Source organism: Hydra vulgaris, chromosome 11, assembly GCF_038396675.1.
Source record: "Hydra vulgaris chromosome 11, alternate assembly HydraT2T_AEP".
Classification (NCBI taxonomy): domain Eukaryota; kingdom Metazoa; phylum Cnidaria; class Hydrozoa; order Anthoathecata; family Hydridae; genus Hydra; species Hydra vulgaris.
The window spans coordinates 46,350,001-46,366,308 of NC_088930.1; the positions used below are offsets into that span (position 1 = coordinate 46,350,001).

General features: G+C 27.4%; 1 protein-coding gene and 1 long non-coding RNA gene across 3 annotated transcripts in view; one reads left to right on the forward strand and one right to left on the reverse strand.

The window, feature by feature from the left end:
* Positions 1–247, forward strand: part of LOC136087282 (uncharacterized) — a 10,978-nt gene extending 10,731 nt beyond the window's left edge. The window contains exons 4-5 of the long non-coding RNA XR_010641686.1: positions 55–81; positions 185–247. This is a non-coding gene — a long non-coding RNA (uncharacterized LOC136087282). The remainder of the gene's footprint in view (positions 1–54; positions 82–184) is intronic.
* Positions 248–5,109: 4,862 nt separating this feature from the next.
* LOC136086705 (uncharacterized) lies at positions 5,110–9,498 on the reverse strand. Of its 2 annotated transcripts, none has more exons than XM_065808992.1 (4): positions 9,252–9,498; positions 7,778–8,019; positions 7,447–7,602; positions 5,110–6,885 (listed from the first exon to the last, which is right to left on the reverse strand). In XM_065808992.1, the coding sequence occupies exons 3-4, from the start codon at positions 7,491–7,493 to the stop codon at positions 5,127–5,129; spliced, it is 1,806 nt and encodes a 601-aa protein (XP_065665064.1). In that variant the 5' UTR covers positions 7,494–7,602; positions 7,778–8,019; positions 9,252–9,498; the 3' UTR covers positions 5,110–5,126. The 2 variants fall into 2 exon arrangements, with proteins under 2 accessions (XP_065665064.1, XP_065665063.1); XM_065808991.1 differs by having other exon boundaries at positions 7,447–7,622; positions 9,252–9,497.
* Between the last annotated feature and the right edge of the window lie 6,810 nt (positions 9,499–16,308).

The following is a 16,308-nucleotide window of genomic DNA, read 5'->3' on the forward strand; positions in this document are numbered from 1 at the left end:
AATATAATACATGATATATTTAATTGTTAACCGTAACTTATATTATATATTTAGCTTTAAAAGAGTTAAAAATAAGAAAAGGTTAGTTGTTTACTAAATATCTTCATTTTTTATATTTAATATTTTACGATAGAATCTTATTTATTTTGCGATAAATCTATTAATTTCGTATCTTTTTTTATAGAATCGATTAAAAAGCAGATAGGTATTTGTTATTTCTTTTCTAATAAATAACTATCTATAGTGACACGGATTTCATAACTGCTAACAGGTCCCGGTGCATAGGGAGTGTAACACCTATCACAGAATATAAAATCACTGTATTCTGTGTCAGTCCAAGTAACAGTTATGAATATCGTACTTAAATTACTTAACTATTTACTTAAGTAAAATGACTTCAGTAAACTGATTTACTTAAGTAAAATGGCTTAACTTACATTTACGTTGCAGCATTTTTTTAAAAATTTTCAATTATTTGATTGCAATAAGCTGGAATTATTATTTTTTTTTTTTTTTAGCTAAAAGAAAAGCAATTCTTGGTAAATAAAATTGTTAATAAGTATATTTAAAGTTTAATATTTTTATGGTACGTAATATTCTGCAACTTTCCAGCTTAGTAATGAGCAACCTTTTATTTCTCTCTGCAAGTCTCAGATTGCCGGTACGCACTCTTGTCAAATCCTTATTCCAACGTTGGGCGTCCTTCGTGTCCGATAACCTGAAATTGTGCTAAAAAAAAAGTGCACATGCATCGACTGACTTTTAGGGAGAACATGCAGCAGAGTGCACACATCGACTGAGGGTTTGGGTATAGTAGGTTCGCTTGTAAAACAAGAAATAGTTTTTTCATATTTTCGGACCTTAAGGACCGCATCGGAAAAAGGGACAATCTAGGTAGGCTCTAGGCTGGTCGACAATCTAGAGCCTACCTAGGTTGTCGACCAACCTAACCTAAAGTAATTTAACTTTCAAAATTTACTTCAAATATTTTTGGATTTAGAATTTGCCGAGAATAAAATTGTTTCAGGTATTCCATATTTTAAAACTAGTTTTATATTTAATTTTTTCTATTTCTAAGTACTTCTTGACTCGATTCGTCAGTCGAGATGCAAGTGGTCGTATGTCCACATTTTGTGTTTTTCCGGTTTATTATCGATAAATGCTCCTCGATCAATGGGTTGGGTGTCCACTAAATATGGTCACAAGAATAACAAAATTTTAGGAAATATTTGAATAATTAGTCGGACTTACTCGCAGAAAGTCGTTATAACTTAAAATTTTTAAAAATAGACATTGCCTCTCAGATCTCGGCTGACTTTTTTTATTGTTTTTTTCCATAACTTAGCGTAATTTAGCGAAACTATCTACTTTATAATATATAGACCACTTATTGTGTAGATGTAAAATTCGTATGTTTTCTTTAGGACCTTCAAAAGATTTTGAAGCAAAAAGTATATTTCTTTGATTACACCGTTTCAAATCATTTTCCTTTTTAACACGCAATAATTTTATTTAATATCTTATAGATTTAACTCGTCAAGATTTTGATGCCTATCGGCGAAGCCACCCTGGGCCCAAATCGAGGGCCGCTTTTAGGGTGTGGAAAGAAAATGGGGCGGACAGCCAGGATTTACACCATACCCGCACCGTGTTCGCGGTCGTGATCGTGGTGGAAGCACCGTTGTTAATAATTTTTCGTACACCTTTTAGGTGATTAAAAGTAAACATAATATATGTAAGGCAAGTGTATATATTTTTATGGTCTTACATATTTAAGAAAATAATATTTGTTAATGAATCCGCTTTTTTCTTCAACGGTGGTACATATTAAAGAATCTAAACAGCTTAAAAATACAATACATGATAAATTGTAAGTTTATACAAAATAAATAAGTTACCAATGCCTTTATTGTAACAGTTGTATAGTCCCAATAATGTTGGGGTGTTGAAAATTAAAACATTATCAGGGCCAATGACACAAGGGGCAACAAATACTCTTCCCACCCGGACTTTTTGTTTGTTTTTATAAAGGAAAACATTTTAGAAAAAATCATTAAAAAGAATGTCTTTAAAGTTTTTTTAAATTTACTCGATGTTATTGAGGTAATAAAAGCGAAAGCGCATATAACAGAGCACCTCAAAAATAAAAATATTGAAACTGACTAAACATGAAATTATTCTACTTGAATACAAGTGAGAGCTGTTTTTAAGCATTTTATTACATAATTAAGTTTTAGCATTCATCGTTGAAATTAGGTCTTTTTGATTTCAATATAGGCATTGTTTCCCGATTACGCAATTGCATTCATATGTTCAAGTTATCTTCTTTATTTAATTCTTATTCATTAAATGACATTCTAAAATGTATATTTTATGAAAGTCTTCATTGTTTTATAAATGTTTAAAACTGAAACTTATCAATATCATATAAAAAATTAGTATTTTAATTACTTAGTTAATTATACGTATTTGATTCATAAAACGTAAGTAAATATATTTATTATCCCGCGTTTCGTAAATTTTTTTCCATTAAGAACTGTTTCGCAAGCTGCGGTGCGGAAGAGTTTCGTTTCGAAAGAAATTTGGTTTTTTATCATTATTTTTAAAATAAAACCTTAAAATGTTCATATGTTGCAATACTGAAAATAAAATTATATTATAAACACTTTTGTATATAAAAGTTTTGTTTTTTTAAATTGTATCCGTTTGGCCAACAAGCTTTATGTTTAGCCTTTAAAACATCGTTTAGCGAAAGAGTTCGCCTCACAAGTGCGACTTCCGTAAGCGCCACTTTCGTATGTAGCAAAATAGTTTTATTTCGAAATTCAACTCGCGAAAGGCTACATTTCTTAATTAGCATTTCGGTACGAAAAAAAAAAATTCCTGATTCTCAATATCCTTCCGAAAGAACTTTATTTTTACGGAATTGTACAACTCTAATTGTAATACTGTTTTTAAATAAACGCTGAATAATTAATTAATAGAATTTTTTTCTTTTTGTGAAAAAAGTATTCAATTTGGCTTTCCTCAGATTGCTAATTAGAATCGCGAATTAAGACCTGCTTCGATTCGATACAAAAAAATCCCGATTCGCAGGGCCCCATTATTTATATATATATATATATATATATATATATATATATATATATATATATATATATATATATATATTTGGGTTTGGGGTCTCTTGATGTCAAAAATTGTACTTCAAATGTGTCAAGCAAAGGTTATAGAGATAAATACAGTATTATAGGTTTTTTTTAATTTATTTATTACGTTTCTACCAACCATTTGATAAACTAAAATATAAATTTTACAATTAAAACTCAATGGAAAAAATTTTACAATTTGCTTTTGCGTTTAAGTGTTGCATTTTGATTTAAAAAAAAGGAAATAAGTTAGCATTTTAATATTGCAAAAAACCATTTTATCGTCATTTTTATTAACAATAGTAGAGTATATGCTATGATATATTTTAGCTATAAACCCCTAACGGCTTACACCACAAAAAGACTATACATATTAAGTATGCCGATATCAAATAAGGTATAAGCAGTTCAATGTCAATATATAAAGCACCATGACACAAACATATCAATTAGGGGAGTTTATACCAGTATCAAAGTGGCCGTATATATGTGCTTAATTAAAAAAATACCTGCCACTTAAATATTATAAACATCTATGCCTATAGTTAAGACATAAACACTATAAAATCATAGGTACCACTATACGTAAAATAAAAAATAAATAAAAATAGGTTTTTGCAATAACATTGTGTAAAAATGCAACGTAAGAAATCCTTGGATGATTGCAACACGCTAGCCGAGAACCAATAGGCCAAATGTCCATCTTGTGTTTCCGAGAAAATCGAGTTTTGAATTTTAATTTATAGAATTTATATACACCCTGGAATTTTTTTATTCTTGTGACTAGATTTAGTGGACACACACCTCGTTTAATATTGAATATTTTTTGATAATAAATTGGGATAACATAAAAACGTGGACATAACGCTATACGGTTCTCGGCTGACAATCAAGTTAAATAATTTAAGCAATATCTAAAATGGTGTTACTAGCAAATTATGTAAATGTATTGAAGTTGGAAGTTGAAGATGGCGTAATTACAACATAGCAAACGTGTGCAATGCCGACAGCCTTAAATATGTATCAAAATATTCAAATAACAGGTCTCAGTTCTATGAAAAACACGGTACTCCGGGTGTCGTTTTCACATGCATGTCAAAATTCTTTTGCGAGGATACCATTTTATTCAAGCAGCAGGTACCTTTAAAAACAATTTTTTTAAAAAATAGTAACATTTAATGTATAAACAATTTCAACGGTGAGCGTGGCGGCCATCCAAACTTCTAAATGATATCTATTGTACCTTCTTTATTTATTATATCTATGTGATATCTATAATATCACGTTATTGAAGAAACTTAGGAGTAATTTTACAATTTTTTTCTTTCTTATAAAAACATTTAAAAAAAAATCAAAAACTATTCAAATTTACCTGCTATAAAATTTGTGAATGGATTTTTCTAGTAAAGTCGGTTACTTTGCATTGGTGGTATGTATTACTTAATTAGCAGAGCATTTAAAGAATTGCAATTTGTAGATGTTGCATAGCAGGCTCTTTTTGTGGAGTATCGAGTGCATTAAAAATAAATAAAATCTATATAAAACAAAATGATATATGTCAGGGTCAGGGTTATTCATAGTTAATAACCTCACTATCCCTTGTTTCAGTTTTTTTTTTCTAATTGATTTTGTTATATACTGGCTAAATTAAATATTTTCAAGTAAAAATTTATGCTAATTTTGTAATATTAAAGAATCGATATGCAAGAGATACTTAAAAGTACAGCATTTGAAGTTATTAATAGCAAAAGTGCTGTATACAAAATATTATTATTAAAAAATTGATCTTTTATCTTACTATTATTTTGATTGGTTCTGGCAATCTTGACAAATCCAAATTTCATCTTCTTTTTCATAAGCACTTAGTGGGATTTGTTCACAGTCACGAATAATTACGAATAAATTTCCATCAAAATATAAAAACCTGATAAAATCAAGATATGAATTAAAGCATTGCATTTGTAATTGTTTTTATTATTAACTAAACTCATTAGTAATTGTGAAAATATACCTGTTAAATATGTCTTCGTCTCCAGGTAGCCAAAACATGCGACATGAGCAATGCAGTGGAACACGAAAAATCTTAGCAACACATCTTCTAAACAATAAAGGCTTTGCAGTGGCTGGAAATATATCCATCCTGTTGTTTGATATACATTTTAGGAGATGACTTCTCATTTCACTTTGTTCAAACATCATATTTGTTGATGGTACACCTTTTGTTTCAAGAATCTGACGAGCCCATGCAACAGCATAAATTCCACAATCCACACCATTTGTTTGCTGTTGAACTGGCAAAACTTTTAAAACGAGATTTTTTTGTTGACAATGTAAAATGGCGCATATTTGCCTTTTTGTCTGCATGCTGACTGAACCGTGGAAAAGGCTGTCAAAAATATATATCTCCCCTGGTTTGCAATCATATGTTGTCACACATATCCAGTGAAGATTTCCATCATGAAGAATTTGGACAAATGGTGTGCTGGTGTAGATATGGAAAGATAAAACTTGTCCTTTAATAGGATCTTGCAGACCAACATCAATATTTAATTGAAGTGACATTAGTTGCTGACAAAAATGAATCACCTTATCATTTAGCATCTGCCCGTTTGAAATGTCATATTGTTCTCTACTTCCAATCAATGAAGATTTAAGACTTTGAATGCATCTAGAAATCTTTTCGAGTTGTTTTTTATCTTCAATTATGTTAGCATCATACGAGTGATTGCTATCATCGGTTGAAAGATGGTTTATTTCAATTGCATCATTAGAAACAGTAAATGTGTCACAATTGTCAAAATCAATCAAATCATTTGTGACCTCAGAAACAGTCAGGGTATCTTTCATACTTTTTTTAGCCATTACACTAATATCTGTGGCTGCCTTACAAATATCATATTTATTACCAAATCTTTTAGTCATTTTTCTTTTGCACTGCTTTGGAATGTGGCAAAGTTTTGGTGAATTTGTTAGTGACTTACTCCAAGTATCAGGTTGAATCTCTGGGCGTAGCAGAATTCCTTTTTCTGCTGGAAGACTGTCAGCTAAATTTTTTTTAAGTTGACATAACCCTTCAAACAAATTATCAATGGTTTGTTGTGATTGACATAAATAACTCATTTGCCTAATTTCACTTAAAAGCTCACGACAAGTTGCAGATGTATGTGCCTCAGCTATTAGACCATGACTATTATTTACTTGTGTGCAATCAATACTTTTTAATTCCATTACATTCTCTTTAGTAAGCGGAGATGAAGGCGATTTAGATGGTGGTGCTGTATGTTCGAAATGTGCTGTATGTTCAAAATGAATATTTTGTAAGGAAATTTCATTGGATTGTGCTAAACTTATTTCCTGTGAAAATAAATCCAGCTTGAAATAAGGAGTTTGCATATGAGGTGCCAAATGCAGACCATGTGAGATTTTCTTTAATAAAAATGGCAAAGAAATGCTTACAAGGATAGGAGCTACGAAACCAACTAGGACATGAACAAGTCGGCAAGTGTTCTGAATCCCCAAGGTAACATTGGTATATTTCTCTGATATTTGAATTAAAAGAAGCAACATTGTACAGTTTGTCACGGCAGTAACGCCACGCAAATCCACACCTTGTAATTTATCTATCAACTTCATACAATGCTTAACTAAAGATGGTGGCCGATTAATCAAATAAGCTGGAATTTGATCATGGTATTTCCTATATGAGGAATGTGCTCTTCTATTTTCATCACAATAACTAAAAAAAAGGTAGACAATCTACGAATTCTTTTAACAATGGAATTTAGGCAACCTTCAAAATTATTTTTTTTTTAAACTTACTTATTGTTAAAGTTTCATTTTAACCTGGTAACTAGACAAAAATACAAAACCTAAGTTGGATTCTACTTGCCATAATGGTTTTAAATTTTGTAGTATGCATGACAATATTACTGCTTATGTATAAACTAGACATTATAAAACAATTATGAATAGACAAATTATGTAGTTAAAGCAACAAACTGCTAAATAAATTTATCTCTTTTACTAAATTTAAATTCACTAACAGATTTTAAACTTAATAATCTTATATTGCTAGAAAGTTATGACTATGTCTTAAAGATTTTTTTGTTTGTTCAATTTACAAATCTAAAATATAATGAGTTTTAAACATTTTCAAAGATATAGAAAATCATAAAATAATCGATAACTATCAAAAGAACTAGTGAAGTAAGAATAAAAAGAGTGTTCTTAATTATTTATAAAGGACATGTATTAAACCAAAAAAAAAAAAGTAGTTGTAGTAAATGTATCAACTAACTTATCATATTTGTGCGGAAGAAATTCTTCTATGCAAATACTGAGCATAGCTGTTAGAGAAGAATTCTTTCATTTTTCCAAAAAACTGTATTTGAAATATTGGTTCTGCCTTTCAGTTCCATTATTGGTGTTGACATTCAGCAAAATTCGATCTAGCCTATAAGCAAATACCCATCTCTAAAAGTGAAATAAAGTTTATAAACACTTCAGTAATATAAGTACTATATAAAGGCAAAGCTATACTCAAAAATTAAGATCAAACTTTTTCCAATAAAAACATATCAACTTTTATGAGAGTATAAAATTTTTTGTTTTTATTATATAGAAACAACCTTTTGAATACATAACCAAGTGCTTTTCAAATATTCTACAAGTTTTGGGTTATTTCGCCATTCTAGTGATTCCTCTAAGTTCTGAATAGCTTTTTTGCAATCATCTATTGTTTTAGCATGTGCAATTTCACGAAGCTTAACTTTAACGTCATCTTTTACATTGCTACAGCCATTAGTAGTTTTAGACAGCCATCGTTCCCAAGCTTGTTCTCGATGAAAATCACAAATAGACACTTTACATCCTAAGTTAAATTACTATATTTAAACTATATTTGCAATTATGAATTACAAACAATCGTCAGCTGAGAACCAAGAGGCCGTATTTCCGAATTTTGTGTTACTGAGAAAATCGAGTTTTAAATTTTAATTTGTAAAGACTTCCTGCTTAAGTTTCCGACTAATTGTTTAAATATTTCCTAAACGTTTATCATTTTTTGACTAGATTTTTTGGTGGACACACACCCCATCCCATCATAAAATGTGGACATACAGCCTCTTTGTTCTCAGCTGACGCAATGATAATAAATCATATCAAAATACATATAAAAAGAAGAGAAAATTGTAATACAGATATTCATTAACTACCACTATATTTATTTTATGGAGACTCTAATAGACGCTTTTAAAAAAAATTAAGCATACGTATGCATATTATTAAGACTCAACTTAATTTAAAATAAAAAATTACTGTGTATGTATATATACACACACATATATATATACATATATATACATATGTATATATATATACACACACAAACACACATATTTATATACATATATATATATATATATATATATATATATATATATATATACATATACACACACACAAGTATATACATACATATATATATATATATATATATATATATATATATATATATATATATATATATATAGATAGATATATATTACATGTGTGTATATATGTATATATATGTATATGTATATATATACACACACATGTATATACAGATATGTGTATATATACATATATATATATATGTTTATATATGTATATGTATGTATATATTTGTATATATATATATGTATACATATGTATATATATGTATATGTATATATATGTATATATATATATATATATGTACATGTATATGTATATATACATATATACATGTACATATATATATATATATATAATATATATATATATATATATATATATATATATATATATATATATATAAATATATATATATATATATAGGTCAACATCAAGTTGGCAAAAATTATTTGATACCAAAGTCTTAACATAAAACATAGAAATGAGGTCGGCTATTTTTTGCCGACCTCAAACGCTTTAAGGTAAGCAATTAGGTCTATATATATATATATGTATATATATATATATATATATATATATATATATATATATATATATATATATATATATATATATATATATATATACTACAAACAATAACTATTAACTAACAAATACAATTTTAACCTGGAAACACAGATTCAAGTGAATTTATTTCTTCATTTGAATAATCAGTACAAAAAAACTTTGGCTGGAACAATGGATTCCATTCTTTGATGCACATAAGTGCCTCTGTTATAGCTTCAGTAGTTTCATACTCACACACAAAAATAGCCACAATGTGGTAATCAATATTAGTTTTAACAACAAGGAAAAAGAGAGGCAGTGCATATCTGGTTGTTCGGTACGTAGCATCGAGAAAGGCAAGTTCATTACCATATCGTAACAGCAGTCTCTTTTACCATATATCTCGATATAGGAACAACAATGAACTTTTAAGTTCTAAATTATTTTTTTCTGAATTAAATCCTCCTTTGGGTCTAAACTTGATTGTTGCATCTTGAAAGTATATTTTCCATTCATTAATCTTGTCCAAAAGACATTCTTGATCTATCAGTGATCTGCAAAGCTTTTGTCTCGCTCTCAATATATGATTTGCAATTGTTTCATCACTTGGGAAAAAACGTTTGTTTGTCTTCTGAAGAATGTTATTTGAATTAAATTCCACCTGAATGAAGGCATCTAGATGACGTCTCATTTCAGAAACAGAATTTACACCCTTTTTGACCAACTCACCGATTTTAATAATGAGTTCTTGGCATATAGGTTGATTAAGACCTGCTACCTAATAATTAGAAAAAAAGTGGAAATTATTTTCAATGAAAAAAGATTACGCAAAATAGACAATAACAAGATGCTAATGTAGAGTTTTTTTATAGTGTTACTCACATCACCAATAAGATGGTTGGTATGAGCAGAGATTGAAGGAATTAGCAATATATATTTTCTGCACATTAAAACTGTATTTTTCAAAGCTAAAACTGCACGTAATTTTTTGGAAACTTCTTTTCTTAGCCAACTTGAATCTCGATCCAGCTAAACAAATTTTCACCATTACATACATATTTAAAAGTGCTATGAAAATAATGAATACATATGAATATTAAAACCTAAGGATTTATGGAAATTAAGAATACAAACCTTATATTCAGAAAATTCAATAATTTCTTTGATATAAACTTTAGCAGGACAATCAAATTTCTTGGTAACCTGGAGAGTCATTCTTTTTTTTTTGCAAGAATGATCTAAACTCTGAACATAAATAAAATTATTTATGTTCAGAGTGAACATAAATAAAATTATTTAATTAGAAAATTAATGTTTAAGGCAACTAAGTTAGAAAACATTTTGGTTTGGCAATAGTAAAAATAAACAGAAAAGAAATAATAAATTAACTTAAGAATTCTCCAGTTTGTCCTCAGATCTGAAAAAGTAACTTACTGCATCTTTTTTTTTTTAATTTTGTACAGAGCTTTTTTATTGCTATTTTTGTCCTTGCCGTGTTGACAGTCTAGAGTGCTATTTGATGAAACAATGAATGGTACTCCTGTGTAAGAGATATCTTTATCCTCAAAAAACACTTTATGATTTCTCAAAAATACTTCTAAAAAAGCAGATTTTTATATAAATAGTTTAAGCATATAATGCAAATTTTCAGAAAATATACATACTTAAATTAACATGCAAATAAATTTTTCTACTCAATATAACTACCGTAGTAAATTTATTTGCATATTTGTAAGTATGTAACAATGAGAATATAAGAACAATAATTTAGCTATTTAATTAAGTGAATAACTTAATTTTAATATGTTTGCTAGAACAATTTTAAACAATTTTACGTAACTAATGTTTTCCTCTTGAGTTTAGCCATTTAAATTCCCAGATTTTTTAATAATTTTTTTAGTTTAATCTAAACATAATTTTAATCTTTGAAAAACTAAAAAAAAAAAAGCTTTATTGTATACTAAAGCAAAATCAGCTATATTGCATGCCAAAAATCTATATTGACCAGCCATTCTTTAAAAAAATACATATATATTATGCAAAACAAAATCTTTTTTTAAAAAAATTTCCTGAGTTTTACAGATTTTACTGTGAAAACATGCTATTTCAAGGTAGAGTCTAAATATTTCCTAGTCAATATTTTAGGATTTACAAAAGACGTTTATAAAAAATTACCCAGCTTACATGAGCAAAACATTGCTCATTTCATAAACCAGATAGTTACGCAAATTGTGTAACACCTCTATTTCCTTTTGTTTATCATCAACATATAAAATATAATATATCACATGATTATTATAAAAAATTTTAAAAATATAACAAAAACCTTCAAAGCCTTTTTCCATGCTTCTTGTAAAACCTACAATGTAATGAACAGTGTGCAATAATTCATGCTCTTTTATTTTAGCACAAACATCGGCATATGTTGCTAATATGTGCTTTGTTTCCTTAACAGAAGTTGAACTTGACAGTGAAGTTGATAAACCTTTTAAATGATGGTTTTAAATCTCATTTATGCAACAGTACAAATACTGTTGTAATATATATATATATATATATATATATATATATATATATATATATATATATATATATATATATATATATATATATATATATATATATATATATATATATATATAGTATATATATATATAGTATATATATATAGTATATATATATAGTATATATATATATATAGTATATATATATATAGTATATATATATATAGATATATATATATATATATATATATATATATATATATATATATATATATATATATATATATATATATATATATATATATTTGTAACATATATGTATGTGTTTACACTTACATTTATTTTTGAAATAAATGAAAATTTTACTTAATACTTGAATAGAAACTGATAATAGATAAATAATAAAGTAATAATAAAAAATCTTACTCATTACATCCTTGGTGAACATTATTTTCAATCATCTTGATCTCCAAAATAAAAAGTAAACTTGCTTTAAATACAAAAAAAAGTTACTTTAAATTACATAATCCACGAGGTTTTTACGACGGAACATTTAAGCAACAACGCATGCGCTAATCTTGTGACGCGCTTTCTAGGTCGGCGTTTTTTCAAAAAATCTAAACCTACTTTTGATGCATCTTCTCTAGGGCCAACCTTCCATAACAAACCAAACCAACTAAAATCTCTCTTTGGTGATATTTTCGCGCTTATAGAAACCTATAATTTTAATAACTCTCTAAAAATCTCCGTGTCAAATCGCACGAAGGGAATAAAAAAATGTAGTACAATCATAAAATAAATAAAAAAATATTTTTTTTTCTTATTTTTAATTTCATTAATTTTGTTTTTAAATTTTTAGAATTATATTTGATATAAAATTGAAAGTGTTCGGGGCCCTCTTTTTGCCGGGGCCCTGAAGCTTCAGCTTCATTAGCGTACAGGTGGATCCGCGCCTGTATATATATATATATATATATATATATATATATATATATATATATATATATATATATATATATATATATATATATATATATATATATATATATATATATATATATATATATATATATATATATATATATATATATATATATATATATATGTATATATATATATATTTATACGTATTTTATATGTATGTATATATATATATATATATTTATACGTATTTTATATGTATGTATATATATATATATATATATATATATATATATATATATATATATATATATATATATATATATATATATATATATATATATATATTTATACATATACATATATATATATATATATATATATATATATATATATATATATATATATATATATATATTTATACATATACATATATATATATATATATATATATATATATATATATATATATATATATATATATATATATATATATATATATATATATATTGTTGAAATTGTGTTAATGTTTACAGTAAGAGTGCTCGTTAAGTGTATGTATACATTTGATGATCGCATGAAACTTCTAGTTATTTAATTGAAATATATCTCGATTATTATTTAGTTTTTTTTTTTGTATATATATATATATATATATATATATATATATATATATATATATATATATATATATATATATATATATATATTATTTTAAGAAAAATTTGAAATAATTCCACATGAAAATCAAACATTTAAATTTAAAATTGGAATTGATTTCTAAACTCAGACATTTATATCTTCTTATCATCTGGCAGCACAAGTAGCAAATCATTTTTTTTTTTTTTCATTTTAAATTGGAAATCAGTTTAAAATGAAACTTTTGAAACCGAAATTCAGCTTTTTCATTGTTTAATCAGTAAACACTAATCAGAAATGAATGATCAAATTAGAAAAGCTTTAGTTTGTACCAAAAGTTAAATTAAATTTAGTCATAAATGCCTAAATTTTTAAATCAATTCCAATTTTAAATTTAAGAAATCTTCTTGGTTTTCCTGAGAAACTATTATAATTTTTTCTCAGATTCATAATATATGCTTTTTGGAAATATTATTATACGCAGTGCTATTTTAAGGATGAACCAAATCAAAATAAAGTCATCAAGTTTTTTATTATTTGATTCCTATATGGATTTTGACAGCACGGTGTCTTTTGAATATTTTTTTTTATTATAAAGATTGCTTGTGGCATAATGATTTTTCTATTCACCTTTTGTTAAGCCAATATATTGTCTACCAGTTACACTCTTTAGGTACGTGCGAATCTTCGATTTACGGCACCGATTTTAAAGATAAAATCTGTGACCATTTTTCACCGCGTCCTCGAAGTAGGTGTAGTAAGGATTTATGTCGGTTTTTTTTTAGAATTTTATATTGACTTAGATAATATTTTAAATGTAGAGTGTTGTAAGTTTATTGCAGTTTTTTTTTTTTGTGCAGCTACTAACGTTTTTAGTGATTTCATTGCTATTGAAAACTTCGTTCCTGTTCTGGAAGTGAATTGACATTGAAGGTATGATGGGTTTTTTTTCTAACTTTCCAGTCAATTTTATATATCTATTTTCTTTGTACTTGCCAAATTTCATTAAAAAATAATGACACGCTCATACTCTATTTTTGCACGCAGTAAAGGTACCAAATATTCTTCTGTTGTAGAGGTTGTGGGGGAGGGGGGTGAGGACGATTCACGATTATGAGCATTTTGTATATTTGAACTTTTTTATTCATTAAAAAGTTGTTTTTTTTTTAGAAAAATGGAACTTTATTAAAAATATTGGTGATTTTTTTAAAGTATTCAAAACATGATTTACACACACACACACACACACACACACACACACACACACACACACACACACACACACACACACACACACACACACACACACACACACACATACACACACTATGCTATTTATTTGTTTATATATATTTTATTTAAGATTCAATTGATTTTTTTTTGTTGCATGTTGTATAGCTTTTTTTATTTAAAAAAGGTGTAATAATGATTAAAGCTGTTTCAATAAAATAATAATTATGATTATTAAATTTTTTTTGAGCATTATGAGACCTAAAAAGAATCATCTATTTTATGGTGAAGCCAAAAATTATTTAGCTTGTAGCTTTACAATGCAAACTCATTTAAATATTGAATGTAGAAATGGACATATATTAAATATATTCATATCCAACAATGAATCATTTAAAATAACTGTTGAAATAGTCAATAAACTTTTTAATTTCAAAAAATGTAAAAGTCAGATTGTGCAACTAGTAAATAGATCCAAATTATATGCTTGTAAATATTCAGGGGATTCTGAACAATTTATTAATATCTGCAACATGCTCTTTGCATACCAAAAATCATAATCTGCTGTGCCACAACCATTGCATTCAACCATAAACTCAAGTAACATTGTTTCGTGTTCTCTTATTTTACCTTCTCAATACATCAGTGCTTTATCTGTATCAAATAGTGTTCCAACTCTGCTCAGTAAAATTGGAGAACACACTGGCTATCAATTTAGTCACATTCGGCATCGCACAACTGTGGAACAAATGATTCATGAGCTAGATGTAATTTCAGACTTACTGACAGCTTTTTCAACAAAAAATCTGACACTTGGTTTTGATGCAACAACACAGGAGGGTGTTCATGTAAATGTTGTGCACTTAACAACAAAATCAGTATGCATGGTTGTAGCTATTGATCAACTTCCTGGAGGTACAGCTTACGACCATCAGAGTCACATTACAAAATCTGTTGAAAATCTTGCTAAGTTATATAGTGACTTCTACCAGCTACAATTCACTGATGTGCGAAGTACTATTATTGGAAACATAACTAACACGATGAGTGACAGAGTAGCAACAAACCATGCGACAGTTACTAAGTTAAACTGTCGCATGGTTTGTTGAAAATTGTTTTCAGAAATCATTAAATGAACTAAACAGTCACCTTCACCCCTTGGACACAATGACCAGTTCGTGCAAGTCTTCACTCAAAGCATTAGAGACCTCTAAAGGAAAACTTTTTGGAAGAGACTGCATTGCAGCAAATATTGTTTTACAGCTGAACAAACTTCGCTATAATGATGGAAAAGGTAGATCTATAATCTTAATCCCACTTGTTTACTTTAACACAACATAATTTTGTGAATTATGATATATAAATCTAAAATATTTTTTTTATTAGTATATAAATGTTTCTTATTTCACATGCTCCTTATGCTCTTTAAAACAATTACTTTATGTTATTTAAAGGTGACCCAAAGGGTTTTGTAGCCTTTTTGGACCAACACAAGCTGCCCAGAGGACTGCTAACACGCTACAGAGGGAACAGACCACAAATTCTTTTTCACACATGTGGTATTTTGATTCATCACTATGAAATCATTTCTGTTTTCTGTTTTCATAATATTGAAATCATTTCTGTTTTCTGGCTTAGCGTTATGCGGAGGTCTGAGATATAGTTTGTACCAAGATTTTACATCTGAAACAGGTGAATCTTTTATATGATTGTTTCCATTCTTCGACACATTCAGATATTAAATTGATAGGAAAGGGTGCAAATATTAAACACTATGGGATAAACCTTTAAAAGCAATTTACGATACTTAGAGCAATAGTTAGGGGATTTTTTGTTTCAGGTATCCATGAGTTATGTGTCCTAGATTTAATTGGAAAGCTACT

What these genes read in the sequence shown, in the direction of transcription:
- LOC136086705 (XM_065808992.1), bottom strand. Translation starts at nt 7,493, where the DNA reads ATGCTCAGTATTTGCATAGAAGAATTTCTTCCGCACAAATATGATAA. An exon ending in CTTCCGCACAAATATGATAA is followed by an intron (nt 6,886 to 7,446) that starts GTTAGTTGATAC and finishes CCTTTTTTTTAG; the next exon opens with TTATTGTGATGAAAATAGAA.